The 18,124-nt window shown below is 57.3% G+C and overlaps 1 protein-coding gene across 1 annotated transcript in view; it reads left to right on the top strand.

The window, feature by feature from the left end:
• The first annotated feature begins 517 nt into the window (after window positions 1-517).
• LOC137145829 (B-cadherin-like) overlaps window positions 518-18,124 on the top strand; it is a 37,630-nt gene continuing 20,023 nt past the window's right edge. Inside the window, exons 1-2 of the mRNA XM_067536768.1 lie at window positions 518-657; window positions 1,598-1,712. Coding sequence (XP_067392869.1) covers window positions 604-657; window positions 1,598-1,712 — 169 coding nt within the window. The 5' untranslated portion in view covers window positions 518-603. The remainder of the gene's footprint in view (window positions 658-1,597; window positions 1,713-18,124) is intronic.

The following is an 18,124-nucleotide window of genomic DNA, read 5'->3' on the forward strand; positions in this document are numbered from 1 at the left end:
GCCACCCCCGGGTGGGACGTGCCGCCCGCCCTGTCCGACACCCCGGCCACTGCCTGGGGGGCCCTGCTCACAGCGCCCGCGGGGCCAGCCTGGGGCGGGTACGGCTGGGGTGCAGGGCTGGGGTGCAGAGCCGGGCACTGCCCCGCTCAGACCTGCCCCCAGGTGCCCCTGTTCGCCCCCCAGGGCAGGGCCTGGCCCCCTCCCTCGGGCACCTGGGGCCCTGGGCGCTGCCACCCCCACACACAAGCAGCTCCTCCGGTCTGCCTCTCTCAGCCCAGCCCCGCGGGCTGCCCGGCCCGGGTCTGGGCCCCGCTGACCCGCCCTGCCCGGGGCGCCCGGGGCTCGCAGGCGGCGCTGGCAGAGGCCGGTCCGGGGTACGGGGGGGCCGGCCGCTGAGTGCCCGCCCTCACAGTGAGTCCCGGCGGGCGGCGGAGCCTCCTCACCTGCGGGGCGGGGCGCTGGGAGGGGCCGCACCTGCCCGGCCGCCCGGGGCCCGGGCCCGCCACTCGGCGCAGCAGCGCGCACGGAGCGGAGCGGAGCCGAACCGAGCCGAGCCCAGCCCAGCCCAGCCCCCGGTGCCGAGCGACCCGACCCGACCCGCCCATGGGGCCGCCGCGGGGCCGCCTGCCCGCGCTCTGCCTCCTGCTGCTGCTGCAGGTAACCGGGCCGGGCGCCTCGCGACCCCGCTCCCCTGCCGGTCCTGGCCCGGCCCCGGTGCCCTCCCTGGGGCCGGGCCGGGCCCCGTGGCGCTCTGCTCCGCACGGCAATGCTGGAGCGGAGCCGCCTCCTGGAGCACCAGCTGCCGTCCCCTGCCGCCCCCTCCCGTCCCCCCCCCCCTTTGTAGGGCCAGTCCCCCCCCCGGCTGCCCCCAATTCCCCCGTGCAAGGACGGCACCCCCCAGCTTGCCCCCCTGCCTCCCGCTGTGTAAGGCTGTAGCCCCCTGGGCTGTGCCCACTCCCCCCATTGTAAGGGCAGCAGCCCCCCAGTTGCCCTCCTGCTCTGCCCCTCCCTTGTTAGGGCAGCACCCCCTGGAGTGCCCCCCCCACCCTCCGGGGTACCCCTGGCCAGGCAGAGGGTTGCTGGGCTGCGGGCGCTGGGCTGCGTTGCACCATAGCCGGCCGCCAGGGAGTTCCGGGCTTGTTTGACTTTCGGGGGTCTCCGCTAGTGGCCGGGGCTCTCATGGGCCAGGCTTCGTCATGAGGCTTCCAGGGGCTGGGGGCTGGCCTGTGAGACAGACTTTCTCCCTGTGTCCTGGCGCTCCTGCCTCATCTGGGTACTGGCAGTGTGGCAGCCAGGGCAGGGCAGAGGAGAAGTTTTCTGACCCTCGTGTCTCAGAGCTGCGGGTGGCATTTCCTTCTGAACAGGGGATGCTCTGGGGGACTTGCTGCTTGTGTTGTGACCTGTCCCAGTGCCCGGTACAACTCCCCGGGGGCTCACGCTGGGTGTGAGCTTTGGGACCGGCTCCTTCTGGATCCTACCGAGCAGAGTCCTTGAGGCAGGATTTTAGGGGCCAGCACGAAGGGATTCCAGGGAGATCACAGAGGGGGGACAGGCCAGAATGTGCAACCTGCTAACACTCATTTCTCTGGGGAACCAGGCTGGACGGTGGTTTTGTGAAGAGGCTTCGCCATGCCAGCCGGGTTTCAGCTCCGAGAGCTATACCTTCACTGTCTCCAGGCGGGATCTGGAAAGGGGTCGAGTGCTGGGCAAAGGTAAGGGGCAAGCCACGGCTTTACATCTCGGTGAATGCTCCACGCACGGCAGGTGTTCTCAAACCTTTTGTTAATCTTAATACAGAGAGTATTTCCCTCAGCCGCCCTTTTATGTGTCCTCACACAGACCGTTCGTGATCATAGGTTCTAGGGCCAGAAGGGATCCTCTAGTCCTGCCTGCCTCAATAACCCAGGCCATGAGGCCGCCTTGAATTAATCATTCCTGTTTGCACTAGAACAGATCCTCTAGAAAAACACCCAGTCTTGGTTTAGAAATTGCTGGTGCTTAGAGCAGTTACAGGTGATGAGGACAAGCACAGCCAGGACAGTATTTAACGTGCTGCTGATGCTCATTAGCCGGTGGAAACAAGGGTCGCCGTTGGAGGATGGAGACATGGCTGGTCACAAGCCCGCAGTTTGCTTTATGGCTTTGTGCTGTAATAGTAACGGAAGTTGTGGACGAGACAGTAAATGTTTGTCAGTGTCTCCTGCTCCTGACCGTGAAGTGTTAACAAGCAGCGAGGATCACTGAAATCTGCCTTTCCCCCTCCAGCTATGAGAGGCGTCACACAAGCCGAGAGAGCAGACTTGTTCCAACTCGCAGTCCTTGGGTGTGTGACTTGTGTTTCTTCTCTGAGAACCTGCCCTTCAAAGCGTGTGACTCTTCCGTGTGCCTGGCTGCATGAATGTCCATTTCCTGCCCCTCTTTATTGAAGTTGTGTGAATACGCCAGGGTCATCTGTCCGGCCTCGGACGTTGTGTAAATGAGGAAATTGTTAATTACTTACTTGGCTCTAAATGGGCTCCGTTTGGGGCTCGGTTTTGGTTTGGCTGTGAATTACTGGTTCTCAGGCAGGACCAACAAACTCAAACTAGACAATTTGTCTAGGGTGCTGCAGTCTCTTTGATTGTATGAGTTTACGGGGGAGGAGCCCGTACACCACCTCGCCCTAGACAAGTAGCAATTGCCAGCCTCCGGATGGCAGCAATTGCAGCAAAGGCAGTGCCCCTGCTTTCGGAGCTGGGCGATAGCCAAGTGAACCCCCCAGGGTGGAGCTCTGGTTGTGGTCCTGTAGGTGAGCGTAAGTTAGGGCTGAGCTGCCGCCTGTTGTGTCCAGCTGTCTGCTTGAGCTTTCTAGGGCCACGCCCGTGAAATGGTCTGACCCACCTTGGGCAGAAGGAACAGTGCTTCGCTCCTCAGAGCTCCCACCGGTGGGCTAGGTGTGTCACAAATGCCAGGCAATGGGGCCCTGTCTGGAGGTGCCTCCAGTCCACATCAGGAGACCCACACAATCGGGTTCAGGAAGTGTTTGGGCTGCAGGTGTTTCCGTGGTGCCCAGTTCCGCCCCTCGCTCTGTGTCATGCCTCCTTTGCTAACGTGCGGCGCCTCTCGTCAACGTCCCAACCTGACATCTGGGAATGGATAAAGAGTGGATCTAGCCACTGCCCCAGGACCCTTTGCTACGCCCCCTCGCCTCATCCCACTCAGCCTGAGAGTCACCCAGGAGAACTTGCAAAATCCAAAGAACCAATTAGCAGGAGCCCACAACTTGCACTTCCTGTTCACGGGGCTCCAGCAGACACAATCTCCCATAACCCCACTCCCCCGCCGTCGCAGCCCCCTGCCCTAGTGTGGCTGACAAGAGCCCAGAGAGGAGCTGCACAAGGAGGGTTTGTCCAGACGGCAATTCCCCCTGCGAGGCTGTTCCCCAGTGCCATCAAACAGCCTGTAACCCTGCTCCTCCAGCTGCTGCGAAGTGAGGTGGGGACCGAGTGCCTGTACGCGGCATGCCGTGGAGATGGAGCTGGTGCTGGGTGACTGGCCGTACAAAGTTACCTTTGCGCCGATGTCTTGGGTTGGCTGGTGGCTTCTCTTGCTTGTTGCTACGGCACAAAGGAAACCTGATCTGTGTGTGAACGGTACCAGGAGTGGTGAGCAGTCGGTGTCACAGCTTTGGCTCATGACTGCACCGTTCCCGGAAATGCCTCTTCCAGGGCTGGCAGGATGCTTGGTGAGAAGCCGTTGGACCGACGGGTGCTTGGGTACAGTTCCGGCAGGGGTCTCCTCCCCTCGTTGGCGTTGGGCTTCTGCACGGCTCGTGAGGACGTGTGTGCATGAGAGCCTGTGTGCGCACAAGTGTGTGTGTGTGAGAGAGAGAGAGAGAGAGAGAGAGAGAATCAACACAGCCTAGAGAGTCAACCTCTGTGAGGGGCCTGGCGACAGGTGACAGACCGGAGACTTTCTGATGGGGCGTTAGGAGCAGTGGTGCCCGCAGGGCAGGTGCGGGGGCGCCAGGACTCTGGGCGCCGGCCTGCAGGGAGGCGCCGGGCCTGCCCTACACGATGCACAGGAGGCGGGGAGCCCAGGAGGATCTGAGGGGTGCAGAGCCTCCTGCGCCCTCTGCCCTCCGCCCATCATGAAGGGCTGGCCCGGAGCGCACTTACCCACTGCTCCAGCCCGGCGCTGGCTCAGATGGGGAGTCCTCACCCCCTGGCTTGGGGGGCTGTGCAGGCTCTTCGCAATGGGCGGGGGGCGCAGAAGGGTCCGAGGGATGCCCCTCAACGCCTCCCCCCCACGTGTCATGAAGGGCCGGCCCAGCCCCCCTCCCCAGGCCAGGGGCTGAGGCCACCCCATCTGAGCCGGGTAAGTGCGGCAGAGCCAAGCCTGCATTTGCACCCCCCTGCGCCTCACACCCCCTCTCCCCGGTACAGACCTCCCATCCCCAGGGCAGCTGGGGGGCGGCGCCAGGACCCCTCCTGCCTTGCGTGGGGGGGAGACGTGAGGCCTGGGGGGGGCACAGATGTAGGCTTGGCCCCAGGGTGCCGGAGACCCTCCATATGCCAGTGCAGTGGTGTCCGTGTGACTGCTGCACTTTTAAGGTCCAGGACGTCCTGCGGGGCAGACGTTCCAGAGACTTCAGCAGCTGGCGTGGACTGGGCCTCGCAGTGAGCTGGTGTCGGGCCCAGCTTATAAGTAAAAACCCGCTTTATTGTTGTCATTGTCATCCAGTCTGTCAGTGTCGTGGGCTAACAAGACATGGCCGCTGTGTGTCCTGCTCCACGCCCCTGTCTGTAAAACCAAGCCACGGTCCTTGGCCCCTCCCGTCCATGGTGCCCTCCTGAATCTCCCCCACGAGGGGCGTTTGTTTCTCTTCAGCTCTTGTGGCAAAGGCGCAGGAGCTGTGGCAGAGCCTATGCCCATAGGAGAGGCCTGGGAGCAATGGTCCCTCTTTCTCTGTGCGCTTGTAGAACAGAGCGAGGACGGACAGGTGTCGTCCCACCGGTGGGCCCAGGCGGGCAGCCCCTGGCGAGGTAACTCCCTGCTGTTCAGGATCCCGCTGAAGTCCTCGGGGCTGCTCTGGCTTTTTGGACAGGGTTGCTATGGAGATGCTGTGTACTTCTGGTTAATGGTTGATGGGGTTTGGCTTCCCAGGCTTGCTCAGAGCTAATGAGCCGTGCCCCTCGTCCCTGAGCGGGAGACGCAGAGTTCAGTGGATTTCTTCCTTTAGGAGACTGACCGGGAGCTCCCCCTGCTGAGCGAGGTCTTCAGAGCCGCTGCCCCCCCCCCGGCGCGGGACAGACAGAAATCAGACCCTGCGCCTCTGTAGTCCCTGATCCCTGGGTAAACTGCTAGACTTGTCCTGCCCCTCCGCCAAGCGCCCAGCTGACAGCCTTGCCGTGTGCTGGCGTGACAGGCTGGTTCACCACGGCCGCCTGAGTCATCTCCCTGCAAAGCCACCTGCTCCCGCGCGCTGGAAATCCCCTCCTCTGCCACGTTCTGCCTCTGGGTTTGGCAGGGAGGGGGAGGGGAGAGGAGAGGGAAATGGCTAGGGCCAGTGTCTGGCTAACCCCTTCAGAAAGGCCTGACGGCCTCGCTGCTTATTGCTATAGGCCAAAAGCTGGAGTAAACAGCAGGTCTTGGCCCGTGGCGAGGGACTTGCTAGCGGGAGCGTGTTGCCGAGCCGTGGTCGCTCTGCTGAGAGCTCCATGCCGCTGGCTGGGGAGACCCCGGGCTGGGGCCGGCAGCAAGCGTGGCTTAGCGGGTGGTAATTCTCGTCACAGCGCACTGGGGACGGGCGATTCCTCACTCACCAGGGTCTGAGGCCACGCGGGGCTGCATGGATTGTAACCCACACTGGGAGACGGAGTATGCAGCCCCGGGGCTATGTGCTCAGAGCCGTTTATGCCACGCCGCACAGACCGTTCTGTTCTGCGTTTGCCGAGTGTCTGAGCCCTCTCCTGGGGGGCCCCAGGCAGAGCCCTCGGGGTGAGAGGCGCAGCTCACAGCAGCAAGGTCTGCAGCGCAGGGGGGAAAAGACTCCGCACACCGCAGAATGCGAGGCTCCAGGGGCAAGGTGGATCCAGAACAGCCCTGACACTGAACCCTAAGCAGGAAGAGGCCAGGAGGTGCACTCGACCCCTGCCCCGTGGGGTCACGTCCTTCTCCCGGTTGCTGAGCTGCCCCATGGGACATCAGCGTTTGGCCCAGTGCCGTGGAGAGGAGGGTGACTTGTATTTTCCGATGTTCTCTATGCAACTGCCCGCCATGCATCACGCTCAGGTTTAAGAGCCTGCTCCTTAGACGCCGCAGGGGTCGATCTGCCAGAAGCCTGATCGTGGTGAATGTGCTCTAAGAGGCAGCCCTGGAATGGACTGAACCGCGATCAGCGTGTGATGCTTCGGACGTGCTAATCCACAGTGGCAGGGCATTTCAAAGGGAACCCGATGGGTCCTGTGACTGCAGCACGGGAACTTTCTCCAGGCTGAGGCGTTGGCGTGTAATGAGGGCGACGAGCTCCGAGCGTGCGCTGCCCAGCGGGTGGGGTTCGGCTAGGGCTCAGCACTCATTGGGGCTCAGGAGGAAAAAAACACCTGTTTCTGTGATCCTGACCGGAGCCCTCCCCCAAACCTCGGGCTGGTTGTTTTTAACCGGCCATCCGATCTGTGCTGAAAAAGCCCTTCTCTGGAGGAGGGTTGGGTGCCTAAAACCTTCCCTACGGATTTATTGCACAATAAGTCCATTTAAAGAGCTAATGAAAGGGTTTGATGGAGGAAGATGCAACTTCCTAAGCATTAAATGCACTGAATAAATGCCGCATTATTTGCTCAGCACCCATTAGCGAGGAACATTTGTATGTCACTTTGTAACTGCTCTGCTCTCCTGGACTTCTCACGGAACGGATGGCCGGTGCTGGGATCAAACCATCCTCTCACGTGGGGCCGGCAGATATTTGGCTCAGGCCATCGCTTTCTGAAGGATCTCAGTTGCATTTGCGGTTGAATTCAAAGACGGATTACTACTGGCTCTCTGGAACACAGCCGTTTCCAGCCCTGCCGACTGGGCTGAAGATGCTGTGTGTTTAGTGGACTGAGCGCCGGGCGAGGAGGCAGGAATTTCTGAGTGTTTCCCCTGACTTTGGCAGGGTCTCTGGTGACCATGGTAGGTCACTTCACCTCTCTCCCCGTGGCACAGAGGAGGGAGAGAAATAGCTTGTGCAGCACTTTGGTAAAGGTGGTTTGTTTGGTTTTTTTTGGATGATCCTGACCATTCCGCTCCTGCAGTCAGGGACACCCAAGAGGGGTCAATCTCTGGAAACCAGGGCGTGGTGATGTCTAATGGAAAAGGCAGCTGCTGCTTCTCCCGCCTGTTTGGTTTACTTTTTAATCTTGTTTGGTAATAGGATTCTGCTGACATCCTCTGCCCTTCTCGGGGGGGTCTCTGGATTGTGGCCTAAACGCTCCTGTGTGGTCACTGCTGTCCAATTACAGTCAACTCCTTAGTGAGGACCTAGGAAGGCTCCCACTTCTGAGAGAGATTTGATGCCTAGTCAGACTCCCTGGCTGTCCTTCCTGCACCTTGTTCTTGTTGTCTTTGTAGCAAGTGCTGCCCCATCCCCTTCCTTCTGTCTCCGTGCGTGTGTTGAGCTGGGACTGCATGGTCCAAAGAACTGTTAAAGTGGTCCCTCATCAGCGGCGAAGGCTGCCCCTGTCGGGTTTGGGCCTTTAGCCAGCTCAGAAGGTCACCGCTGGAATTGTCGCCTTTGGCAGCCTGGGGGAATTATTCGCTGTGTATGTCAGAGAATCCTAGAAGAGGAGGGCTGGAAGGGACCTCAGGAGGTCACCTAGTCCCACCCGCTGCTCAAAGCAGGACCCAACCCCGACTAAATCATCCCAGCCAGGGCTTTGTCAGTGTGTGTGATGGCATCCTGAATCACCTTTCGGGAGAAATGCTGTCTTGCAAGCCTGAAGTCATGGTGAAACTTCAATATGATGTCACTGGTCTGGAGTAGGTGTTTCCGTGGGAGCGGTCAGAGTTTGTCCCCGGTGGCTGTAAAAGCGGACGTGCCTCTCTGTTGTCACAAGCCCTGCGACAGGGGTCTGTGTCTTGTGGCGGAGTGGCTGGATTGGTGTGACCAGGGAGACAGGCTGTTGTTCAAACCCCTGGGCTGACGATACCAAGTCAGTGACACAATAACGTGCAACTGGCAACAAACCCAGCACCGCTCCCTGACTCCAGCGTGGGAGGCGAGAGCTCTCGGCTGGGTTCGCTAATCTCCGTTTATCTGTTCGGGAGGGGCTGGCGCTTTATGGGTCTTTATCTAGCTCTGGCCATGACTCACCTCCACCTCCACCCAGGAGAAGGAGGGCTGAGTCGTCTGTGGGTGATGTCACTGTTTCAGGGCCCAGTCTGGGCTGGAACCAAAGGTCTGCTGCATCCCGTGTGGGTGGGAGCGGATTCCTGGGTGGCCTGGGATTGCCATATTAGGCAGTGTGCTAAAGGTGAGCGTGGCTTCCCCTCGCTGCGCTCGCTGCGCGGCTTTGGCAGTCCGAGGCCAAGGTTAACGTGTCTCTGCTGTGATAAATGGAGGCTGGGCAGCTTGCCGTAGCAGAGGAGAATAGCTCCCCGCTGAGCTCCGTTTACAGCCACGCCCTCTATATTTAATTCTGACGCTGGCGTATTCCTCTGGCCCCTGCAGCTCACGCCACGGGATTTGTTTAATCCAGGCCTTTGCTCCGGCCCCAGCTCTTAAACAACAGCAAATTCCAAAGCCTGCGAGAGCTGGTGGCTCCTTTTAGATACGACTTCGGAAAACCTTTGCTTTTGCACACATGGGAGGAACCCTGAAGCCCTTGTTCATCAAACCCTTAGCGGCCCATGGCCCTTGTGCCCCAGGTGTCCAGAGAGCCTTCGGTCTCTGCGAGGTACTGACATGGCCTCCCTCGCTGTAACGTCTGAGCGCCGCAGACCCCTCGCACATTCCTGTGAGGCAGGGCACTGCTGCTATCCCCGTCTTACAGGTGGGGAACCGAGGCACCATGGGACGCAGCGACGTGCCCCAGGTCACACGGACAGGCTCTGGGGGAGCAGGGAATTGAGCCTGGCTCTCCCAGTTCTAGGCTAGTGCCCTAACCACTGGGCCACCCTTCCTTGGCTCCTCACACAGTGAGCGGGGATGGGTCTGCGCATCACGGCCTGCGTTGAAAGCTTCCGCAGGCAGGTCGCGCTGCCATGGCGCACGGCTGCTGAGACGGGCTGAGGAGAGAACACGGGATCTCTACAGGCGGCCGCCTCTGAATCGGGTAAAGGATAACAGGGAGAGGGGAGTATCTGGTGTGGAGGCCGCAAGACAAAGTGCCCGGTGTTAGGCTGGCGGTGAAGGCCGGCGCTGTGTGGCCCTTCTAGGCGATGGAGGCTTGTGTGTCAGTTCATGACATGTGCCCGGGTGCCATTCACGCATCACGTCGTCACTGGACAGCTCGTGCATGGTCCTAAACCTCCTGGGTCGTAGAGCCGATTTTTACCTGTCGTATGTCTAAACGGCTGTGCCTGTCTCGGCACTTCTGTGTGCTCCTGCTCTCCTGGGCGGGGGAGTTCCTGGGAACGGAGCCATATTGTGCAAGGACGGGTTTTAGGCCTTAAGTGACTGGGTGTCATTTGCCAATAATGTGTGGGCCAGAAGCCACTTTTCAGTGTCTGATATCTTGGTCTTTTGTTGTTCAAAACTGATTATAAAGTGAATTAGGCCATTGTTTCTTAACGACCGGCCTGTGGACCGGCACCGGTCCCTGAGATCTCCCTGACACAAGCTTTCTCTCTGGTATGAGAAAGGTGCAGAAACACTGGCTTAGACTGCCTGGTGGATGTTCTAACGTAGCCATTTGCACGAACAGCCAAAGCGTCAAGTATTTTGAATCTGTCTCGATTGATTTTATTTCTTTATTTATTTATTTAAATCTACAAAACCTCTCAGCCTTGTTCTGGGTTCAGCTCTGTAGTGACAGCTGTGAGTCTGCGGGGCTGCGTTAGGGGCCCAGGAGAACAGGAGTTTCTAACTGCTCCACTCCGTGGCAGAGTCTCTGTTTGTTTTTTCCTGGGGACCTGAGTAGGCAAGTGAGTGGGAGGGAAATAGTTAACCTCAGTCCAGTCCCCTGATGGCGCCTGGGACGGATTTCTGTGCTGTGCCACCAGGAAGCTCCATAGTGCTTCCAAGAGGGACGGATGGCTGATTGTGACTGGCCAGGGCAAAGTGAACCCTGCTGTCCCACCTGGGTGCCTCTGGGCAGGAATGCACTTTCCTTCCAGCGAGGCTTCCTGGAGAAACAGGTTTAACCTGTTGCTACTCTCAGATTTAAAAAGAACTAAGCGCACCGGAGTGGCGCCCAGCTCCAACGGACAGTGCGCCCTCTGTTACTTGTGGCACCAGGGAGCCGGGGTTGTTCTCTCTCTTTTCTGGTGCTAAAGGAGGGTTTTAGTGCCACAGCAGGCTGCCTGCAGACTGCCTCCTTTCCAGAGCGGGCGTGGGCTGGGGAGCTGGTGTGCTCGTGGTGGGTGGCAGAGGGGAGGGGAACATCTCATCTCCTCTCTGACCCTGAGCCATGAGCAGCACTGACCCTCTCCAAAGGGACATCCCAGCCCACCCCCCTGGGCTGGAAGAAAGGCTCCTGCCACCATGGTACCTGGGTGCTGGTCAGGGGTGGCACTCTGTCAATATGTCGCTGCCTCCGTTTCATCCCCGCGTCGCTCGACACCGAGCCTGAGTTCAGGAGAAGCCTGGCTCACAAAAATCCTGAGCCCTTTTCACCTCCGAGCCCTTCACACAGGGCAGCAAGTGTTGCTCTCCCGGTTCTGCCGATGGGGGGGCAGAGATGAGTTACCTGGCCGAGGTCACCCAGCGAGTCTGTGGCTGAGCCAGGCCTGGAACCTCACTTCCCCGGCCCACCTGTCCATGCTGCCCCTCGCTGGCACATGGGTTGGAACGGGGACTGTGTTTCAGGATCTCTTTCTGACTTGCACATGGTGAGCGGGGACAGCTCTTAGACGTCACATAATGTGGCTGTTGCTTTCATTGTCCAAACACTCCAGTACCAGAGGGTAGGTTACAGGAAGAGCAGGTGTGCCAGTCATTCGGAAACTGGATGAAAATGAAATGGAAATTTCGGGACTTTCCCACTCAGCCTGTGTGGGGAAGGGCTTCACTTCCCACCTCCCAAGCCTCTTGAGAGTTTCAGACAGCCTTAAACACAGCCATAGACTGATTCGAGTTGGCATTCTGTGGCAGGGAAAGGTGGCAAGTGTCTCATTGCTATAAAGATCTTGCATTTATATTGTGCCTTTCATCTCACTGGATCCCAGAGCTCTGCAAACTCTGTAGCCTGCACTGCGAAGGATTTCATACATCTTTGATGATCATACCCTAAAATGGAAACAATCTGGAAACAGCTATTCCAGCTAGCGTCAGGTACTGCTGACTGACTTACAGTGACTCCTTGGCTCTGATATTGAACCTGCCTTTGGAGAATCGGTATTTGAAATATAAAGAACTCGCTTGCTCGTTGCAAAGAGACTCTCTGTTCCAAATCACTGGGGGGGAACGGGCAGATCATTTATCACCATCATCTTGGGCTTAACTTTTTAAAAACAAACCTTGGGGAGATGCTGGTAATACAAAAATTCATTATTATTTTTCACACTGGAAACGTTCTGAAATGTCCTGTCCTCTTGCTAGCCAGTAACTGTCTGAGCTCTTGCGAACACGCGTGACAAAGGTATTCAATGATTAGATCTTGCTTGGTGAATTTCCTTTTTGTGTCTCAGTGCGGTGGAAACCCAATACAACGTGTGCTAATTGGAGAGCGGATCCCTGCACACGTCCCTGGAATGCAGCTACCTCTGGGTAAAGTGGCTGTCCTTGTTTTACCAGATTGTCCCAGTTTTCCTAGGAGGCCCTGGCATCCAGGATCTTCTTGTGGGACACCTTAAGAGCCCACGTTTTCCACCGGATTAAAATGTTTGTTTGTTCAAGAGCCGACTGTACCCAGTAAAATTTCCTGCGTTTGCCAGGATCAAGCAGGGCCGTGGAATGAGCATCAGTGGGGCGAGCAGGGTTTGGGGCGAGAGCGAAGCTGAAGGAGCACAGAGCCTCTCGGGGCTGGTCCGTTGCTCAGGGTGAATGTTCACGACACTTGTTTGGTGTTTGATAAACTTGTTCAGAGACTAAATTACTGGGAAGATTCCTCTGCTCTGAGCTGCGCCCAGGTGGCAGCTGAGCTGGAGGCAGTTAGCAACGACACCAGTGCAGGTTAAAACGAATTGTCCCTTTCCTAACCCGAACGCCGCCACCAAGCTTCCCAGGCTTTGCCTTTGAAAGAATGGCCCCCTCCCTTCTGGGCTGGAGCGCTGCGGCTCTAACCGCGCGTGTTAACGCTGGCGACCGCCTGGGGAGGGGCACACGAGAGCGGGTGCATTAAATCTCCCTGCCTGGCTGGGAGGGTCCCCAACCAGCCACTTCTTCTCCCAATGGGGAGACCCTAGGGTGTATCTCTGGGGTTACCAAATGCTGTAGGGAGGGTCTGAATGGCTAGAGTCCTTATCACAGGGCCCTGCTTAGCCCCCAACTTGCAACTACAGCGACACGAAGTGTGTGTGGGGGGGGAGTGTCACTTGAGCAATAAGCCTATGGCTGCTAGAGGCCATGCCCCTGGCCCAGGGGAGATGCGTGGGGAGCTGGGGGTGGGGGGATGTGGAGGAGCAGGGGGTGGAACAGAAGGGGAAGTGCTGAGAGGGAATGATGGCTGGACAGGGGTGGGCAAGGAAGTGAAGGCTTTAATGGCATGGGGAGCTATGTAAATGACCCATTTTCATATTCACGCATGCCATTTGCATAGAGCGCCTAGCTTTCTGCACCCACAGAATCCTGCAGTGCTGAGCTCAGCAGAATGTGGCTCTGGGGACCTGGCTGGGATTTGTTCTGCCTTGTCTGAAACAGGCTGCTCCCGCAGAGCAGAAGGCCCCCGAGGCTGGGGAGTCGCCTGGCCAATCGCCCAGTCACTCCTTTCCCGCAGTGGCACCCTGGCTTTGCCCAGGGAAGGAGGAAGGCTGGAGAGTTTCTTCCCCACTGAAATGGGAAGTGGAGCTGCACAGAGAGAAGACAACACCTGTTATGCTGCAGGCTGGGCCCAGGATGCGTTGCCCTAATTGGCATTTTGGGAATCCTGGTCTCTTGCCATAGATCCCTGCCTAGATTGCCTTGGCCACCCAGACTCCAGGAGCCGGTTGGCCAGTCTGGGAGCTGTAGGCTGTGAAAGGCGGGTCTGACTTCAGGAAAAGTGCAGCTGGCCTAGCAGGCGCTCAGAGCCCCCCTTTCTCCGCTCCCGTGCAGGAGATGACGCCCTTGCTCTTCTGAGAGACCTGCAGCTGGCCCGAAAAGGTAGACACGTGCTCACCACTTCCCTCCCATCCAGGGAGGGGGGTCTGCCTCGTGGCTGGGTATCTTGTACATCCATCCAGGTCTGGGGAGAGGCTTTCCAGGGCATGATTTAACCCCTGAGATTCCCAGCCCAGGAAGAGCAGAGAAGAGCACTCTGTTCCCAGGGTTTTTACCTGGTGCAGTTAGCAGCGGTTTGTACACAGCCCTTTTATCTCTTCCCCTGCAGATTGTGTTCTTTCCCGCCCCTGGGGCAGCCGCAGAGCAGAGAAAGGTTGTGTTTGTTTTGTTAAAGAGCAAACTGTGGAAAAACTGCTCACATCGCTGGGGGGAGGTGGGGACTCAAGGGCAGGTGTACCATTGAAAGGACTTTTAACTTACTCTGTGCAAGTGACTGAATTCCTGGAGCGGGGTCCCTTTGAGCAAAGACAATCACAGGGTTAAATCTACCCTCCGCCAGTTTCACACTCAGCTCTTCTCCCGCCTAGCGAGCTGAATTCTGCTCGGTGTCCATGAGCCCTTCGTGCGGAGGATGAAGGACAAGCCTCTCCCCCAGCCCAGCGAGCTGAAGGAAAACTCTTGGGAGCTAGTGGAACAAGTTAGGGCCAGTCTACCCGTAAAACTGACAGTGGCACGGCTGTGTCGGCACCGCCCTGCCGCGGTGAGAGCGCTCGTGTAGCTGCACAGACAAAACCAGACAGGCCGCCCCTTTCATTCTCGCGCCGTGGCTCGCGGTCTGCCCCTGCCCTGTGTGAGAACCAGTGCTCGCGGGGGAGGGGCACATCCGCTATTCCCAGCTCGCCCGAAGGCCGGTCCGGTGGCTGCAGGACGTCTCCATCCCTTGGCTGTGCTCAGAAGGGTCCGTCTGGCCGGCAGGAAGCCTGGTCAGATATCCCCTCACGCACAGCCAGCAGCCCACCGGCCAGAGCTCCCTTGGGCCCGTCTGAAAGATTCTGGGCAGTTAAAGAGGACATGCATGGACAGCGCTGGCCTGATACGCGGCGTTTGGATCCTTCCTCTGTGGCTTGTGTCGTCAAAATGCCAGCTTGCCTGCCGGCCACAGGCCTGGTTACCTGCTCCCTTCAGACTCTCTCTCTTTGGTGGCGGCAGCTTCTCCCCACCGCTGCAGCCCCTTCCCTGTGTGTGGGGCTCTCCCGCGCCCCCGTTTTGAGCATGCAGACCCGCAAATGTGAAAGCACTGGCTGTGCTAGGGGCGTGCGAGGAGTCCTCTGTGTTGTATGTATGCGTGTGCTGGTGACCTGCTGTAACCTGCTCCCTCCCTACAGCCCCGCTGGCTCCCTGCAGTAAAGCGGAGCTGACTTCTCACGCCTAGCAGCAAAGGAAGCCGCGGCCGTGTCAGCATGCTGCCTTCTGGTGGAACAGAAGGTGGTGTGTTAGCACACCCTGAAAACAGAAGCGAAGACCGTAGCATAGACTCGGACACTGAGCTGTGCAAACATCAGGGCCTAGCAGCACCTCACCCCTGCACTGGGCAATTCCAGGACGAAGCTGCCCTCAGCAAACGGCACCTTCCTGTGTTTGAGAGCGGCAGGTGTCCACACAGCGTCTCTAGGCGCGAGGAAGGCCTCCCTGTGTTGCAGGCAAATCAATGCCACTAGCGCTAAACGGGGGGAGCCACTTATTGCTCGTCGAGGTCTAAATGTCTCGGTGTAGTGCAGCTTCAGACTCCAGAGAAAATGATGATAAAAGATACGTAAATAAGAGGATTGTGGGGTCCATTTGCAAACGTCTGGCGGGTGGGATTTGGCCCCTGGGCTGCTATTGACTACCCTGCTCGAACCCGTTCCATTGCAGCACCCCGGCAGTTGCTCGCCATGTAGGACTGAGAAGGGCTGAACGTTTCTGTTCTGTGGTGCCCTGTTCTGCCATGAGACTAGAGACTGAGCGAGCCCCAGGGCTGTTCCCACGGGTGGGCGGGGTCCCTTTGCTTTGTGTTAATTGTTACCTGCGTTAACCTCCCTGGCACGGCTTACAGGAGAGTGTCCCAGAAGCTGGGGGCAGGGATCACTTCTGCGAGGCTGGTCAGTCTCTAGCCCTTCGCATTGTTCTCTGCCAACCTCGCAGAAGGAGCCACGTGCAAAGTGCAGATAATGGTGCTGCTCGATGGTAGAAGGAGAGGTTTGGGCAACTCTACAGCAAACCACTGCTGGGGGAGATGAGGAGACATCCTACATTGTGTACTGAATTGCAGCTCAGGCTTTGTCTGTGCCAGCACTTCTGCTGGTAAAACATTTGTCGCTCAGGGGTGTGAAAAAACACTCCTGAGCGACGTAAGTTTTGCCGGCATAAGCGCTTCTCTGGACAGCGCCATGTCGTCGGGAGATGCTCTCCGGCCAACTTCGCTACCGCTGCTCTTTTAGGTGGTTTTATGTCGGCGGACGAGCTCTCTCCTGTCGACATAACACGGCTACAGAAGCGCTCTCACCGCGGCAGGGCGGTGCTGACACAGCCATGCCGCTGTCAGTTTTAAGTGTAGACTGGCCCTAACTGGTTCTACTGGCTCCCAAGAGTTTTCCTTCAGCTCGCTGGGCTGTGGGAGAGGCTTGCCCTTTATCCTCTGCGCGCGAAGGGCTCATGGACACTGAGCAGAATTCAGCTCGCTAGGCGGGAGAAGAGCTGAGTGTGAAACTGGCGGAGGGTAGATTTAATCCTGTGATTGTCTATTTGCCTTTGCTCAAAAGGACCCATCACCTGGGAATTCAGTCACTTGCAAAGAATAAGTTAAAAGACCTTTCAATGGTACACCTGCCCTTGAGTCCCCATCTCCCCCCACCGATGTGAGCAGTTTTTCCACAGTTTGCTCTTTAACAAAACAAACACAACCTTTCTCTGCTCTGCGGCCGCCCCAGGGGTGGGAAAGAACACAATCTGCAGGGGAAGAAATGAAAGGACTGTGCATTTAACAGCAGTTTGTTTCCCAGGGTTTTCACTGGGTGTACAGAGTGCTTTTCTCTGCTCTTTCTGGACTGGGAATCTCAGGGGTTACTTGGTACACAAGTGATTGGGGTTACAGAAGTGATTGAGTTCTAGCAGTGGTGTCCATTTAATGCATCATGAAAAATTCTTGATTCTCATGATCCCTTTTGAGCATTTCTTTGTGATTGCAGAGCTCCTAGGTGTCAGCGTCTCACAAGGGCTGACTCCTGTTTACAGGTCTGCTGGGTAAGAGCTGGGCCTCCATGGTGGATCAGCAAGTGGTGCATGAGCAAAGGCAGAAGTAAACAATACCTTAGAGAAGGTGTTTAGCTGCCTTCCTCTGTTTACATAATGCACTTTGTGCTTCCTGGGCTATTTAAAACCTGCTCAGGGCCCCTTGATCATAAATAGGATGGCTGCCCTGGTCTCCACTGACTCTCCCTGCCCAGCAGCAGGTAAAGCAAAGAGGATGTGCGGTGCATAATATTTTTTTAAGACTAGAACGTAGAGAACCCTCTAATCTATCTGACAACAGTCTGCCCAGGTCTGGAGTGCTGCCTTCACCTAGAGACACCATCGGGCTGAAACTTTTTTTTAAACCCATTTCCTTCCCTTAGGTTGTTAGACTTTTAAACCTCTTTCAGCTGAACTTACTTTTCACCTTTTGTGCTGATTATCCAAACTCAGGAAGTGAACCAGGACCCTAAACCCAATGGTCAGTCATGCTTTTTTTTACAGCAGTGAGTCAGTTTCACTTTCCAGTTGTCAGGGACTAGAAACTTGCTGCAATGTTTGTTCCCAGAGGAGCACCGAAATGTTGGTTCTTTAGCCTTAAATGGAGGGGTTGGAGGACTTGAGGGAGTTAAATTATGAAAAACCCATGCAAAGTGTTCATTTCCTCCTCTTGTTCTGTCTCCTAATCTGAGTAGGGGGGAGAAGGGGGCTACCGCTACCCAATGACATTGTCTGGCAATAAGCCTAGAGCAGTGTTTCTCAAATAGTATTCCGCGGAACGCTGAGTTGAAGGGTTCCATGAAAAAGTGGAACCGTGCTGCCGAAATCAACACAAATAGGGCGCTGCGGAACAGCAGATGGCGCCGCCGAAAACTGCTTACAGAGCGCACCGCCGAAACCAGACTACACCGCACCGCCGAAAAGGGGAAGATTTCCTGGACTTGTCGGCAGAGGGTATCGCATGGCCGCGCAAGGGTGCTGCGTTGAAATATAATTGAGAAACACTGGCCTAGAGCAAAGAGAAGGATGGTAGTTTATACCGTCAACCTGTGTAACTCACTGCTGCAGGAGGCTAACAGACTGGCACAGAGGCTCTGTTGTTGTAGTCGTGTTGGTCGCAGGACGTTAGCGAGACCAGGCGGGTGAGGTAATAGCTTTTATTGGACCAACTTCTGCTGGTGACTGGGGCAGGCTTTCAAGCTTACGCACAGCTCTTCCCTTCAAGAGGAACACTAGCTAAGCCAGCTGGGCTCTCTCCCCAGCAGAAGTTGGTCCAGTAAAAGGTGTTACCTTGTCTCTGAGCACTGAGGCTGGGTGTTTTCATGAAGTCAGTAAGTTGTAAGAAGTCAGTGGGTGTAGCCACGCCAGGTACACTGCAAAGTGCTCCTCCGCCACAGAAGAACTGCCTGTGCTTTAACCCCAGGCAGGGTTCTGATCCCCAGGGGAGGTGTCTGACGTTTGTGGCCATCTAGCTAAAGCGTCTCCCTGACGAAATAAGGCTTTTTACAAAAGCAAACAGCAGACAAGAGCCCTCTT

Source organism: Emydura macquarii, unplaced genomic scaffold, assembly GCF_026122565.2.
Source record: "Emydura macquarii macquarii isolate MOO-44397 ecotype Brisbane River unplaced genomic scaffold, CSIRO-AGI_Emac_v2 contig_3647, whole genome shotgun sequence".
In the NCBI taxonomy this organism is placed as follows: Eukaryota; Metazoa; Chordata; order Testudines; family Chelidae; genus Emydura; species Emydura macquarii.